This window comes from Triturus cristatus, chromosome 8 (assembly GCF_964204655.1).
Source record: "Triturus cristatus chromosome 8, aTriCri1.1, whole genome shotgun sequence".
Classification (NCBI taxonomy): Eukaryota; Metazoa; Chordata; class Amphibia; order Caudata; family Salamandridae; genus Triturus; species Triturus cristatus.
In genome coordinates this window covers 999054905-999071143 of record NC_140591.1, presented here as the reverse complement: position 1 = coordinate 999071143, position 16239 = coordinate 999054905, and the positions used below count along the sequence as shown (strand labels likewise).

Sequence of the window (16239 nt, the reverse complement as noted above, 5' to 3'; positions counted from 1 at the left end):
AATGAAAACTCCCCATAGACATACATGTGGAAAGCGCGTTTTGGGACCAACTTTTTTCTCGGCCCATGCTTTAGGGATCATGCCGAAACTTTCATGACAGCAGCTGATCCAAAAAGGAGACGTTTTGTGAAAAATTTGTGGAGATTCGTCAAGCGGCGCCAAAATTATTGGCACAAAAACAACCACTTTTCCTATGGAAACCTTGGTCCTAACTATAACTACCTACTGGCTAGCGCCAGTAGAATAGAGATGTATATGAAAAAAATATATATATATCCTACTGGCAGTCACCAGTTATAGTTAGGACCAAATAGACTAATGTATGCATAAAAGAAGCTGAGAATTCAGGCTAGTTCCCAAGTCCACCTAGACATGGGAGCTACCCAGAGTTCTTTGGTTCTTTTTTGCATTATTTATGCAGCACTCTAACTCTGATATGGTTAGTATCTCCAGATTTTTGGTCCTTATTAAAATGTTTCTCCTGAAGCTTACACGACTGAACCCATACAAGCAGTTTGTTGTTATATGGTGCTCTAACAGCTAATTTTCAAAGCTTTGCTATTGTAACATTTCTTACCAAGACAGGATATGTTATATCTCTCCAGATACGTTAAATAGTGTTCACAAAAACCTAGATGTTCATGGGCACTTCAATACAACTTCAGAAAAAATTTGACAGTTTCAGCAGCCTCTGTGGTACCTGCAAAGCAAGGGAACTCCATCTTGGAATTTAGCCCGAGCACAGGGAGTAAGGTGGTGGTATACCAAACCTGGGGTGCTGCTGAGACAGTGCATTGAGTTTGGCACCAAGTTTTCTTCCTCTGTGTGTAGTCTGGGATAGGTATTGCCTATATTCAGAGACGTCTGGTGAATAGTCTATGGGCTATTCCCTCCAATTAAACCAAATACAGGAAGACATGTTATCTGTGGGTAGTTCTTTTCCAAAATGGCGTAAATGCCATTCATATCCAATATTTACGATCACTTATGGCTAATGCAAAATACTGGTGCATTGATAGTGATTTTGAATCCAGTTATAACTCATGTACACAATGTAGCAAATGAATGCATTGGCCCAGTGCTTTTAACCGTTATATTTAATTAAAGAATATACACGAAGGGGCATCCATCAGCCTTAGCCTCTGTTTTTAAATCACAAGAGGGGCCAGTAGGCAGCTTCCTTGATTGCACCTATGCACCGAATAGAACTAGTAATCGGCAGCCAACATTAGGGCTTGGTTATACGAGGCTAAAGAGGGGCTTAACTCCTTACTAAAGGGATTGCAGATACCAATTAGGTTTGACACACCTGAGAGTGCCCACTAGTGAGCACATGTTCAAAGCTTTAACCTCTTCAGTGCCCCGCCCTTTCCACGCCCTGTGCCGGGCGTTTCATTAGCGGGCGGGGTTCATGACGAGATAGTCTCGTCATGGGCACAGCGCAACCGCGCTCCATGACGAGACTATCTCGTCATGGGCACTGAAGGGGTTAATCTGTTGCATTCACCTATACGTTCATGCTTTGTGAATCTGGTATAATTTACACATGTCTAATTTACAACAGTTTCCAGATTTGTTAGGTTAGGTACCGCTTTGTTAATTTGCCACTGGTCTACAACCCCTTTCAAAGTCTATGCTTATCAATATAGCTTTCATTACATCTTTGTAAAGTGAGCTTGAAATCAGGTAGCCAGATATTCTCAGGGCCTACGTTTTTACAGCAAGCATTCGGCGACTCATAAGAATACCTCAAACATGTTTGACTGGGGAGATCCCTGAAAATGCTTACTCCTAATGTATTCAGTTGCTGACTAGATTGTTCTCTTGTAAGCACATTTTCGAGTCTTCCATAACCAAGGTGCCTAACACACTAGTTGAGGGTATGAGGTGCTATAAAAACAATGCATTCATTTGTTCAGTCATTCCCAACCACTACTCTATTGTAGTACTAGAAACCATGTGGATGCTGAACTCTGCCAGCAAAAAAAAATCTAAATTGAAATGCTGAATTGTGTGGCTGTTTAAAAATCACTTGTTGCCATGAACGGTATCAATAAAATCTCATTAGGCACTTTGTCATTCTTGCTCACCATTCAATTGATGCTTAAAGGTAATCTACATCCTTATATATTTTCTTTTTTTTTAAAATATTCTTTCCTCCAACCCCTGCCCTGATGGATTTTTCCTCCTCATACCTTCTCTTAATTGTTGAATGTGCTGAGAGATATTGACCTGAAATATATGAGGGAGTGTATAGGTACATTCATTTGAACGCAACCATTGCTGCACAGCGAACCCTTTGCGTACAAAGGGAGTTGGCAGAGTGCATTACAGACAGCATGCCTAACCTGCCTCACCAATGTTTGAGGAGAAGACGGCCAGTAATGCAGCATCATTTGATTCCAGCTGTCGGCCTCCATTTTTGGTCCAACATTTTGAATTTAACCCTGAGGCTCAGCCATTCTGCTGGTAGAGGCAGAGGCCAGAAATTAGTGTTAAAATAAGTTGTAGAGAGGCTCCCTTAAACAGACAGACTTTTTGGAATCAACCGAAATTCATATGTAACATGCTTTTTATTCGAACAGTGCATCTGATTCAATAATGTTTTTTTATGCTCATCACATTATATTCATTTTTCAAAATCAATCTCTGAAGTAATAACTTTCTGTAAAACTGTTTGAAGATTTACGAAAGGCGCTAAAGCTTCGCTCTCCTTATGTATGTGCTGTAGAACCGGTGCTAGACGAGTCCAAACTAGTCCCATTTCCCAATAAGACATTTAATTTTTTATTGTTCCCATTCTTGATATTTTTTTGTTGTTCTGCCCATTTTACTGACTGTCAATTGAGGAAGTAAATGACCTGCACTGACTGCAAAATGCAAGTCCTGAGCAAGACATTTTTCATTTTATTAGCACTCAGTCTGAAGAAACGTCTTCACACCCCAAATTAATACAGCTAGTACTTGTTCTATAATGGGTAATGACAGATGCGGCTGAATCATCTTTTGACTAGCTCAGATATCCCGTGATGTGCATTTTGACTTTAGAATTTGATATCAGTCAGAAGTCAGACCACCAAATCAGGAACAAGCATTTGTAATGCAATAGGTCTTGCGTTAACGAGAGTTTGAGCTACTGGCATTGTAAATGACAATGCCTTTTATTGATGTGTTGTTTTTAAAACAGATAAATAAAAGGCAGTCATTTACAATGCCAATAGCTTGAACTCTCGCAAATGCCATACCTATTGCATTGCAAATGCGTTTGTGCTATATAAATTTTAAAAAGCGTTAGTAGAAAAGGTGTCGCAGGCAGGACTGAGCTATTTGAGAAAATAGTGCTCGGAGGCTGAAATGAAAGCTTGTCAAGTAACAGCACAAGTAACAGGGTGTCATCATGGGAGGTTACAAAATGAGACATGGTGGTACTAAGGAGGGACTGCTAAGCCTATTGACCAATCAAAAGCAACAGTTTAAAGTAAACCATGAAACAAGCCAATGAAAAATATGGGCAGAGAGTGGGTGGATCATCAAGTCCCTACCTGAATATAGCAAGCCTCGCAGAGCAGCGCATGAGCTGCCCAGGCTCGACCTAAAAATTGCGTCCATAGGCTGGGATTCCTCATGGCAATAACTACTACTGCTTGAGTTGCAAGCTGAAGAATGAACTTGATAAGACAGTAGGTCATTTAGAATGAGGTACTCTACTGGAGCTTGCCAAACCTGTGGTATGTAAGGCAATAGTCACTGGAGGGATTCTTTCTATGATGATAAAGGAACTTCATAAGGGTGGTGGCATGCCAACTTACAGCTTGTTAAGTTACTCAGTATGAGAATGAAGTTCCCTAAGAATCAGGGATGGGCAGAATTGTTTTTTTCTGCTTAAAAGCTAGAATCTACAAATGATCCACCTGACATCTGCGGTTATCCAGTGTATGGGATTATTTATAAAGAAAAGCATAGTAAAGTTCTTCAGAAAGAGTAGTTTACAGGAATCGTAAGTACATGGTCTCCTCAGGGGAAAATGCCAGCGACGTAGATGTAAGTTGTTATACAGACGTCAAGAAGTCTTTGCATTTGTTTGCTACAAAGAAGATATGTAAACACTTAGAAAAAGCTTGAAATGAGGGTCGAGTTTGATTAGGAGTCCAGTTTAGGTAGGAACTGGAAGGCTATAGATGGAGGTGGTTGTTGGGAAATTTAGCACATTATGAAGGGAAGAAGGAGGCAAGTGGAGTTCCTCTGTGATCACTTCTGTATCTGGTGCTCTTTAATGCATTCAAAAGCAGCTTTGCAAGGGCAATTACATGTAAGATAGCTAGGGCTCTTTGCAGATACAAATATCTGACAAATAGTTCACTTTAGAGAGAGCGGTTTATAATGAGGCTTCTTTTAGAAAATTTAAAGCATGGTCTCGAAGGTGGCATCTTGCATTCTGTGTAGCCGAAAGCAAAGTCATGCTGAAAAGGCTCAGAAAAGCTGAGGAGCAATTCAGAACTACTATGTGGTAAATGTCCCCAGACAGTTGAATGACCTTATGGTTATAATGTTGCATTGTTCTTAAATAGTAAATAATGGGACACGGCTGTGATGAGGGCAAAATGAATGCAAGGATCAGTGAAAGACACAACGAAAAAATATGAGGGTGTATTTTTTTTTGTCTTAGTTGGGGAGTTGCTCTCAGTTCACATAATGTCACATCATAGTAGACGAATTTAAGACCTCTTTCAAACTCGTAAATGGTTCATACGAAAATTCCAGTGCTAACTTCTGTCTCTGTCTATAGAAAGTATTCATTGAAGATGATGAAGGGTAGTGGTCTTCTTTCTAAATACTGAACATCATGCATGTGGCAAGGATTTTTAGGACTCTTAAAAGTGAAAGACGTGACTAAAATGTTTGGATAAGGGCAAGATGGCGGCCGCTTGAGACCGCAGTGCAGTGGGCTCTGACCGGTGCTCATAGAACTTCGACTAGGCTGCTAAGTGGAGAATGGAAATTTAATTTTGCTACTATGATCAGGGGGAAATAATGCTGCAGGAGGAATTCGCCGAGAAAAACGGAATACTGGGTACGAGCCGAGTCTCAGCACTGGCCTCGGTGATCGGCCTGTCTATAATCCGGTATCTATGCAGCATTAGCGAAACCCATAAGAAGTGCCATCAATCCTACCGGAGTGTCGCAGGGGCTCAGCAGGACGGCAGGATGGCTCCGAAGAATGCTTCGAAGAATACGGCTACTGCGGCGGCTATGAAGGCAAAAGAGGCGAGAGCGGCAAGGCTGGCCACCCGAGATGCAATAGACACACCTGCGGTGGGTGCAACGGAGAGGATCCCATCCAAAGCCCTGAATGCAAGTGGCGCCGTCCGGAAGAGCGGCCAGACTGCCTCCTCTGTGATCGAGCTCCTTCGCGGAACCCTGGCACGATCTCTACCGGGTCGGGGCGAGCATAGCCAGCCTAATACTCGGGATGCGTCTGAGGCTGTCACGGCGGGCGCTGCTCAAGTTACTGCAGAGCCGGATGCAGAAACCGGGATCAACGTCGGAGGCAATTCTTCTGCTGGGGACAGGCGAACTTCAGGAACATACGGTGAGAGGAGGGGGTGATCCCAAAGACTTAGCAAAAGGGACCAGACATGAGACACAGGCGCTTTCTCAGAACGAAATAAAGGGAAAAAACGATAGCAGTCTCCCTGTAACACTCACCTCGGAGCCCAGGAGCAATGTTTTTTTGGCTAAACACTTACAATCAGCCCTTTCTATCCAAGCAAATAGCCTAGGAGGCCCGCAATTAAACCAGGCTCTAGCATCTTTACCGGACGGACTCGAATCTGTGCAGCTCGGGTCTGAAAATCCGAGTGAGGAAGATACAGATACAGATAAGGATAAAGATAGAGATAAGGATTAAGATCCCAGCGATTTTTATTCTTTTTCAGATGAGCTTGGGTGGTCGACTGATACTGCTTCTCATCTGAGTGAATCTAGTGACGAGGAGATTAACACCAATAAAGTCAGAACTGCTCAGAAAATGGCACTTAAACATAGAAAAAGCCATCATGATTCAATAGATCTGACTTGGGACTACACGCCTACCAGTAATCTTCTTCTCCCAGTGGTCACTTCTATACAGTCACAGGGGCTTATTCCCGGCCCTGATCAACACCAGGAGCCAGGTACCTCTCAAGACACAATAGCACCAACGTTAGAAACTGTTTTGTTAGCTATAGCCGCTCTCAGGGAAGAGACTTCCCATGATGGCCGTAAGGCTCAAGCAGAGCTACGTAAGGTACAGGGTGTGGTCCGTAAACTCTCAAGGAAAATTGGCTCCTTTAATGATCGAATGACTGAGATGGAGTCAAGATTACTGGTCAACGAAACGGAAACAGCGTTAAATCATGAAAAGACGGATGCGCATGACAAAGAACTTTCGGATATGATGTGGAAGCTCGAGGACATGGAAAATCGCCTACGGCGAAGCAACTTACGAGTTCTGGGAGTTCCGGAAGGAGCGGAAGGGGGGGATACTCGTTCTTTCATGGTTAAACTATTTCAGGACTCCCTCCCTGAATTGTCAGTCTGGAAATGGGATATTGAGGTGCAGCGCGCACATCGGGTACCCCTCACTGTGAGAAATACGCCCAAACCCGGAGCGTATCCAAGGGCAATATTGGTATACTTTGGTAACTTTCTTCTAAGACAGGCAGTCTGGGAAAAAGCTAGACTTGAGGCTAAAAAAACTAGTGGTCATATAACCTATTGTGTACGTCCTGACTTTTGTCATGCAACGGTTGAGCGGAGGTGGCGTCTCCGCCAGCTCATCAGACCATTTCAGGACAAAAAGTTTCAGGCATTTTTGAATAACCCGGCCTGTCTGAAAGTAATCAATGGTAATCAGACAAAATTCTTCACCTCTGAAATCAAGGCTAAGGAATATCTGGATAGCCTCTAGGGATGAATTTCTTGCTCATATATATTTGATAGAATCTGGCTGAAACTGAAAACCTTCTGTATCCTTTATATTTCTCTCCTCTGTGTCATTTTGAAATTACTCTTCTTTGGATATGTCAAGGTTTGGAGTACTTTCCAAAAAAAAAAATGTGTTAAAGATATCCGGGCAAGGAGGTGTATAGATTTATTTGCGAGCACCGGCCATCCACTGCACGTCCATCATCATAGACTCTTATGGAGTCTAATTGCCCTAATTGTGGGAAGCTGGGGAGGGGGGGGTCAGGGTAGGGAGGGTAAGGGGATGGGGAAAGGCTCGGGATGGAGGAAGGGGGGGGAGGGGGGAGAAAGCATATAAAAATGGCAACCGTAGTTGTAGAAATAAAAACAGAAGTAGAGATTGAAATGGAACTCATGAGATTATTGGTAAGTTTGGTCACATGGCAAAATCTGACTGGTTAATAAACACAATGGAGTATGGCTAGCTTAAAACTATGTTCATGGAACATAGCGGGGCTCAATGATAGGGGGAAAAGGGATCAAATGTGTGGGTTGATTTCCCAGAATACGTTTGATATAATATGTCTGCAAGAGACACACATCCCTTGGGCAGAAAGAAATGTACTGTGGGTCCCGGGTTTTGATCTATTGGCAAGCACAAGCCATACTACTAGAACAAGAGGCGTAGCTATTTTGGCAAAATCTTTTTTAGGACTGCCTATACGTAAGGCAGCTGATCCTATGGGTAGGTGGGGGATTGTCGAGCTTAAAATAGGTATCACTATATGTTCTATTTATGCACCCAATCAGGATGATCCCTCCTTTTTTATCGATCTAGAACTGGAGTTAGCATCCTGGCCTCATACACTAATTTTCTGTGGGGATTTTAACATCTCTCTGACTCAGAAAGAGCTAATATGCAACCACCAGCAATTTAAATATTTTGGATATAAACCAAAGGTATATAGAGCCATTTTACAACTAAAGGAAAGTCTAGGCTTGGCCGATGTATGGGATATGAAGCAACACCAAGATCCGGGATATATGTACTTTTCATATCCGCATAATAAATATGTTCGCATCGACTACATCTGGATGACAAGTAACCGGGTTAATGAGACACAAATAAATAAACTTCCGAAGATTATCTCGGACCACAATCCCTTAGTGCTCACAATAAGGACTAACAATATTCCCAGACCCCGGTCAAGCTGGTCCTTCGATAGAAAATTATTAGTTAATAATGAATATATAGAATACATCAAGGCATGGGCACAAGGATTTATTGACTCCAATCGCTACAGCGCCTCGCGAGATGTGGTTTGGGACTGTTTTAAGGCTTCAATCCGCGGGGAAACAATAAGCTATGTGGCCAGAAAGAGGAAGGAGCTTGCTAGAGCTAATGAATTACAACTTCAAGAACTAGCTGAATAGAGGAGAAACACACCACTATAATAATGCAAGGCGGAGATGGAGGGCCGATTCTTAGAGAAATGACGATTCTTAAGATGGAGATTAATAGCAGGTTGACCCAGAGAGCGGCTGAGATCTATCAATCTCATCGTAATAAGATCTACGAGGCGGGCGAGAAGGTCGGCAAGCAATTGGCTCTCCGCACTCGTCAAAAAAATCCCTGAGCTTAATTGCTAGTATTAAGGCAGATGAAAGAGATATAACTCAGTTGGAGGTACAAACGGCCCTTACAGAGCTCGCTCCAGGCAAGGCCGCAGGCCCAGATAAAATACCACTGGAGGTATATAAAATCTTGGGCAAAATTATAACATTGCTTCTTCTTGATTTATTTATAGGCATCCAGGTCCGTGGCATTCCTCCTAGCTCATGGACGGAAACGAATATAGTTATTTTTCCAAAAAAAGATAAGCCGCCCAATCTGGCTGCATCGTACCGCCCAATTTCTCTTATAAACACTGATTCGCAGCTCTATTCTAATATTTTAGCTAATCGCCTCAGGGGGGTTGTCGAGTGCCTGGTCTCCCCGTGGCAGCACGGCTTCATTCCGAGCAGGGGCACCACAGATCATATCCGCCGTGCTATTTCTTTGTTTGATGCCGTGGGTGTCTCGGGCGGCCATATGTCGATGATCCTCATGGACGCTGAGAAAGCTTTCGATAGGGTTTCGTGGGCGTTTTTATGGGCGGTGCTAGAGCAAAATAAAATCGGTCCCCGTCTCATGTAATCTATCAAAGCTATGTATTATACACCTAAGGCAAGGGTTTTGGTAATGGGTCTTGAGTCGGGGCACTTTGATATATCTCGAGGGACTCGTCAGGGCTGCCCATGCTCTCCGATTCTTTTTGCCCTCTATATAAACCCCCTAATTTTAAAATTATTAAAAACAGAGGCAATTAAACCGGTTACAGTAGGCCCTTTCGATACCAAAATTCTGGCTTATGCCGATGACGTGGCGGTAATAACATCCCACCCTGCCGAGGCTTTATCGATAATTGAACAGATTACCCACGTCTTTGGTCGTTTTTCTGGATACTCTCTAAATAGAGATAAAACAATGGTCATTTGCACTCAGAATACCCAATTTGTGGACTCAAGAAGAGTTTATAGTGCAGTATATTTAGGAGTTCGGATATCTCCCAAAATAGAGGTAATTATTAAAATAAATTATGATCCTCTTCTCCAAAAGATCAAGAACGATTTGAAAAGGGTAGATGGTTTACATCTCTCAATTATTGGAAGAGGGAATTTCCTTAAAATGAATATATTACCCAGGGTCTTATATTTATTTCGTGCGATCCCGCTAGTAGTTGATGATAAAATTATCAAGGCCCCGGAATCCCAGATGGCTAAATTCGTCTGGGGCTACGGGAAAATAAGGAGATCTTTTCGGTATCTCTCTTTACCAGTTATGAGAGGGGGTTTGTCAGTTCCTAACCTGGGATTTTACTTGTGGGCTACTTTGCTCCAACAGATGACCATACTACTCTTCGTTAAAATACCTGAAAAAGAAATAGGGGATAAGTACATACCCTCAATTTATGAGCTGCTTATTGGAGATAAGGCTAATGGACTCCTGGTAAAGCAGTTGGAACCCTCGTATTACAAGAAAGTCAAGTTTAAGATTATAACAAGTGCTTGGGGAATTTGGAGGAAAATTACGAGGCACCTTAATATACCTAAATACAATAAGTATACTTCACTGTGGCATTCTACAGTTTTACCAGCACAAGTTTATAATACCATATCTAGAAGATGGGAATATCTGGGAGTCTTAACGATAGGGGATTTCTTACTGCACGGCAACATTAATAGATTTCAGGCACTGCAAAGTAAATTCTCCATTCTCGATAATAGTATATTTAAATTTATCCAGATTAATACAATTTTAAATCTAAAAAGTGCAGATTTTTTTCTGGATAATATTCCCCTATTTGAATGTATGGCCAAATCTGCAATTAGGATCGGTACTGTATATGGAATCCTAATTGAAAGCCAGCGGGACGACTTGGAAAATACGGAAATGAGATGGTCAAGCAATCTGAACAATCCCAACGTGGATATTGATATGTCCTTAACCCTCTCAATGAAAGTATTTGTCACATCTAATTTGAAAGCTCAGTTGTACAAGACCATATACGATCTCTATTTCACACCATCTAAGCTTTATTCCTGGGGGAAAAGGGCAACCTCAGAATGCCCGAGATGTGGTAAAACTGGGGCACATTTACTTCACATGCTTTATGAGTGTGATAAACTCTCTGATCTGAGAGATATGATAGCTGGTTTTTGGTGGGATGTGTTTGGGCACTCAGTAGCTGAATCCCCCACCCTGTATATGTTGGGTTATGATAACACACTGGGACATACTAAGAAGGAGGAAATATGTCTTTTTTTGGGGACAGCGGTCTATAGGATAATTTTAACAGCCCGCTGGAAGGATATAGGCCCCCCCAACTTCCAGGTTTGGTTAGCCAGGTTGCTGAGTATGTATAACCAGGAGAAGGCGATCTTTGCCTGTAAAGGTAAAACGGCGAGAGCCTTAGGTAATAAGATCTGGAAACCGATCGAGACCTGGAGGAATAATATTAGATCTGTATAATTGAATTATGTCTAATTATATTTATTTATGTCTAATGGATTGTTTCTTTAAATCTCTAGATACTGTGCATTTAATTTGTTTTATGTGACCAATGTTTAAGCTAAATCTTTAAGTCCACAACAGGAATGAATTCGGAATGTAATTTCTAAAGGTTGCAATAAATATATTTTTTAAAAAAATGTTTGGATAAGCGCTAGTAATGGACATTAATCTCTTTACGAATTTGTCCTCTTTGGCTTGTAACTGGTCAATATGTAGATTCTAGCATTTCTTTGACTGATGTATTACCTACTTTTGATGAGAACTTCCAGATGCCAGCTATCCTCTTGTTCATAAAGTGCCCTCTGTGACTAACCATGGTGGTCCAATTTAGTTTTTCATCAAAGAAAATGCCCAGGTAAATAAAATGATCCAATCTGTCAAAAAAAAAAAAGTGAAAGACACAATATGAAACTCGAGGAGTCATTTAAGAGTAGGAAATGTAAGGACATTCCCCTTGAGTAAAGGAGGTGGAGTGAAAAACAGCAAACGAATCATAAAATGTCCTATGATCATTAAATGGCACAACAGTCCTGGATAAACAATGACAATTCATGCCTGCTTGTCATTAACAGGTAGGGTAATGGGTAGTCCAGATTGGGTTGGCAGCCGTCTTTTGGCCTTCACATTGCAGATTATAGATTTCCCTAAATTATGATGTTAATGCTGTGAATGTTGTTTGCTTTTCTAGGCCTAGGCCGTACATCTATAAGGCAGATCACAGATACCCTTCACTCAGCCATGATGCACCAGTGGTTGTTCTGTACGCAGAAGTAGGAACAAAAGATTTTGCTAAATTTCACAAAGTCCTGTCAGAAAAGGCACAAAAAGAAGAAATCACCTATATTCTTCGTCACTATGTTCAGGTATGTTTTTTTCTTTTGTAGTAGGAGACAGGTATGTCACTGATTGGCTACATTTCTTTGTTACTCAGAATTTGCACCCTGTGAGTTGGTGTTCCGTATCTATTGTTTCACAAACATACATCGAATTCATGAATTTCCTGAGGAATTTTTGGGAAATTGTTGAATTAGCAACACAAAAAACAGTCTGCTGCCGAATTACTCTACTTTGCATAAGCTTGTGTTTTACTGTAACAAATGGTGTGCAGTTATTTTAGAAAAAGTGTGGAGAATTTTTATTGTTATTCTAATTGCTTATTCTCACTAATTTCACATATGTAGCTCGTGTTTTTACAGTCACTGTAAACTCGTGTAGGCATTAGTCTTGCATTGTTGAGAGCTCCATGTAAAGCCTGCACTTTTTAAATAACATTTCACAAAACGTGGCATCTTTCCCTTGTTTGATATCATGCCTGACCCCCATCAGCAGCTAGGCTGTAGTCTGTTCTGCTTTCAGTATTTTTGCATAATGTAATTAGCAAATTCACCTGCTAAAGAGAGGTGTTTGATAGTATAGTCAGTGCTTTGATGGCATGTTAAGAACTTGTGGAGAAAAGTGCAGTACACGGTGCTTATTTGAGCCTCTTCGGAGTTGTGCTGTCAAGTAATGTTTTGAACAATACTAATTAGTGCTGGTGTTGAAAAAGAATCATTTATACTTACAGATGTGTTTTTAAATATTTATTACTTTTTATGTAAATGGGAATTTGAAAATTGATTTGACATGGATAATGCATCGGCTTGTTCGAGAGCACCCAAGGAAAAATGTTGGTTCAATGAGTAAGAATGCATGTTTTAAACACGTTAGCAATGTAGAATGTGTTTAATGGACTGTCTTACAAGCTGTCTGTTTGCTTGAGGGAATGATCCTTCCTCCAGAAGGTTCACATGCAACTAAAAGCATTTATTGCAGTTTGACGTTCTCTCTTTTTTAACGTGGTTTATGTAAAAGCTATTTGGTTGTGTTTGAGGATCACTCTATGCAATGATTTGGGGGCATCAAGTTTACTTGACATAATAAAGTTAATAATAAAGCGCTTTTGGGTACATCTTTTGCTGTTACGTATTAATGTGGGGTAACGCGGTGTGAAAACGTAATGCTTCGTTTGTCTAGGGTGCATAGGAAAATATTACATCTGATACGTAAAACGTACGTCTTTCATGGAGTGCTGTGTGAACGTATTCTATTGTTTATGGATGTACTTTGGCTGGAGCTCAGAACCGGGACAGGCCAGACATCAAAGTAGGACTAAAGGGTGCCAATGATCACAGAGTATCTGGCTTGTCCCAATTGTGTGTGAAGTCTGAAATGAGCGTAATTTAATGTGTGTGTGTGTGTATATATATATATATATTCACGAAAAAACCATAGGTTTCACACACGTTATAGTTACGAATTAGCATTTAAAAAACCTTGCAAATTCACTTAAAAAACCATAGGTTTCACACATGTTATAGTTAGCTGGACATTTCACTCATAAAAAACCAATGAAATTCCCCCGTTATAGTTACTGCAGGCAACTATAACTCACGCGACCGCAATCCTCTGCTGATGACGTCAGATATTACATCACTGTATTTAGACACTTATTTACCCATGTCTTCTTCCATTAATCTTTAGCTATACATATATTACAAATATTTATTTTTCAGAAAGACACATATGTCATCAGTGATGTAATATCTGACGTCATCAGCAGAGGATTGCGGTCGCGTGAGTTATAGTTGCCTGCAGTAACTATAACGGGGGAATTTCATTGGTTTTTTACGAGTAAAATGTCCAGCTAACTATAACATGTGTGAAACCTATGGTTTTTTAAGTGAATTTGCAAGGTTTTTTAAATGCTAATTCGGAACTATAACGTGTGTGAAACCTATGTTTTTTTCAGTGAATTTGTACGGTTTTTTAAATGCGAAGTTATGTTTTTTTTTTTTTTTCAGGTTTTACACCATGCGCGCACCGTGCGCGCTCTGTGGGCACTCGGTGCGCTTCGCGCACCAAGCACCCACGGTTCGCAGTGCGCGCAGGGTGCGCGCACCTCGCGATTAAAAAAAATAAATAAAATTTCTCCCTTGGGGGTCCTTCTGTGACCCCCTGACCAAGGCTAGGGGGTCAGGAACTGTCCACTCTGCCCCCTTTTCACGTTCTCCACCTTTGTTTTTCACCCCCTCAGACTGCGAGAGACAAAATGGCGGCCGACACTTCCTGGTTTCAACCGATTCAAATGTTTACCGACATCTAACAACCAATCAGAATTGCGCTCGCGCGTATAGATATTGATATGCTTTTAAATGCTATTTTCTCAGGAAATACTGAACAGATTTACACTAGACCTGCAAAAGGCACTTCCTTGACCTTATGGCTACCTCTCTGCCAATTTTCAAGTAATTCTGTTCAGCCGTTCGGGCTGTAGCTGCGTCTAAAGGTCCTATGGAAAAATGCATGGGGAAAACGTGTTTTGGGACCCCCCTTCTTTCTCGGCCCCCACTTGACGAATCACCCCGAGACTTTCAGGGTAGGAGCTGAACGGAGCGCTCCATTAGTTTTGAAAATTTCGCGAGGATTCGTCAACCGGCGCCAAAGTTACTCAAAATAGAATTTTTTTTTTTTTTTTTTTAAATTTTTATTAGAAACCGTTAATACACAATAAAATACAGACAAGGGCCTACAACCACCAAGGACGGCCGCTACAGAGCCCGAGGACCCGCAATGCAATGCCACACATGCAAACGAGCCAGAGGCAGAGCTCCCGGATGTCCGTGAGCACATATAGCAGGCCGTGGCCACAGGCCAGGGGCAATCGGAAAAAACAGTTTCATTTTCTATTAAATACAAAACACACTCAAGGCAATGAGAGTCCGAAATAGCAGCGTGCTCTTCCCAGGACGGGGAACTACGTACAGTGTCCATAGCAGTTCTTGTCCGGAAGTGGTAGTGGGGGGCAACGGGAAGGCAGAGCATGGAACACATCTCACACAATCCCGCAGAATGCGTGGCTAGGGGGACAAAGCGATACCGACCTCTAATGGCAGAGGCGGGGTGCAGATACGTCCACGATGTAAATTCCATGGACCCCATACCATAGTCCATTTCCCTGGCTTGCCTCTCGCCACATACACCGTCTTTTCCCTAAACATACACCAATCCATATTCTCCTTCCATACCTTGATCGTGGGCGGCCTCGGGGAACCCCACAACTGTGCAATGTTACGCTTAGCCACCATGTACCCCAAAGTCACCCACTGCGTCTGTGCCGCATTATAATCATTCGGTTCCCAGACATTCAACAAACACCTCCTAACCTCTGGCAACAGGGCAACGTGCGTGACCTCCTCCATTACGGTGTGGATACCGTTCCAAAATCGCACAACCTCCGAACACTCCCATAAGATGTGAAGAAAGGTACCCGGCAGGCCACATCCACGCTTACACAGTCCATCCCCCGAGTAGCCCATACGAAGCAAACCGGGCCCCGTAACATACACTCTATGCAGAATCTTCAGCTGCACGAATCGCAAGCGGGCCGGGATCGCCACCTCTTTTGGGGAGGCCACCGCCGATACCCAGTCCTCATCGTCCAGTTCCAAGCCATCGCCCGTCCATGCCTCCCTCAAACGGAGAAGCAAGTCCGCACGATCGTTAATGAGTTTCTTATAAATCAGAGAAATAGTGCTGTCGGGCACGTAGCCGTCCAACACTCTATCCTCCAATGGGGAATACTCGGGGATAGCAGCAGCGTCCGGAAAAACCGAACACAGCGCATGGTGTACTTGCGCATACCGGAAGTACTCTTTATCATTTAATTTGTATTCAGTTTTAAGCGTTTCAAACGTTTTGAAAGACCCCTTCGCCCAAAGATCACCCACCTTACATATACCAATCATATCCCATTGCTCAAAGCCTTTCGATCTCCACAGACAACCCAACCTCCCGGAGGCATACAACGGCGTCGCCCGAGTCAAGCGATCCCTCCACCCCATCGCTGCATTCGCCGCGTGCCACACACGTACCGCAACCTGCGTGGGTCCTGTCAACCGCGTATCCGGGGTCACCGAGTACAGCGCCCTATTATAATCCTCACCCGGGAGCAGAAATTTATCCATCTCGAAGGCCGGATTCAAAGCCGGACCGTATATCCTTTGGTTCACCGCAGCCAGCTGAGACGCCCAATAGTATCGTTTAATATCGGGGAGGGCGACCCCCCCCATCGTACCAAGGGAGCGTCAACTTAGCAAGAGCGATCCGAGGCCGCCCGTCCCAAAACAGTTGGCGCTGAAGAC

The 16239-nt window shown here is 42.5% G+C and overlaps 1 protein-coding gene across 2 annotated transcripts in view; it reads left to right on the top strand.

Annotated features, from left to right (window-relative positions):
* Positions 1–16239, top strand: part of UGGT2 (UDP-glucose glycoprotein glucosyltransferase 2) — a 1472699-nt gene that overhangs the window by 272418 nt on the left and 1184042 nt on the right. For both annotated transcript variants that reach the window (XM_085622547.1, XM_085622546.1), the window contains exon 5: positions 11748–11922. In XM_085622547.1, the coding sequence (XP_085478673.1) occupies positions 11748–11922 (175 nt within the window). The remainder of the gene's footprint in view (positions 1–11747; positions 11923–16239) is intronic.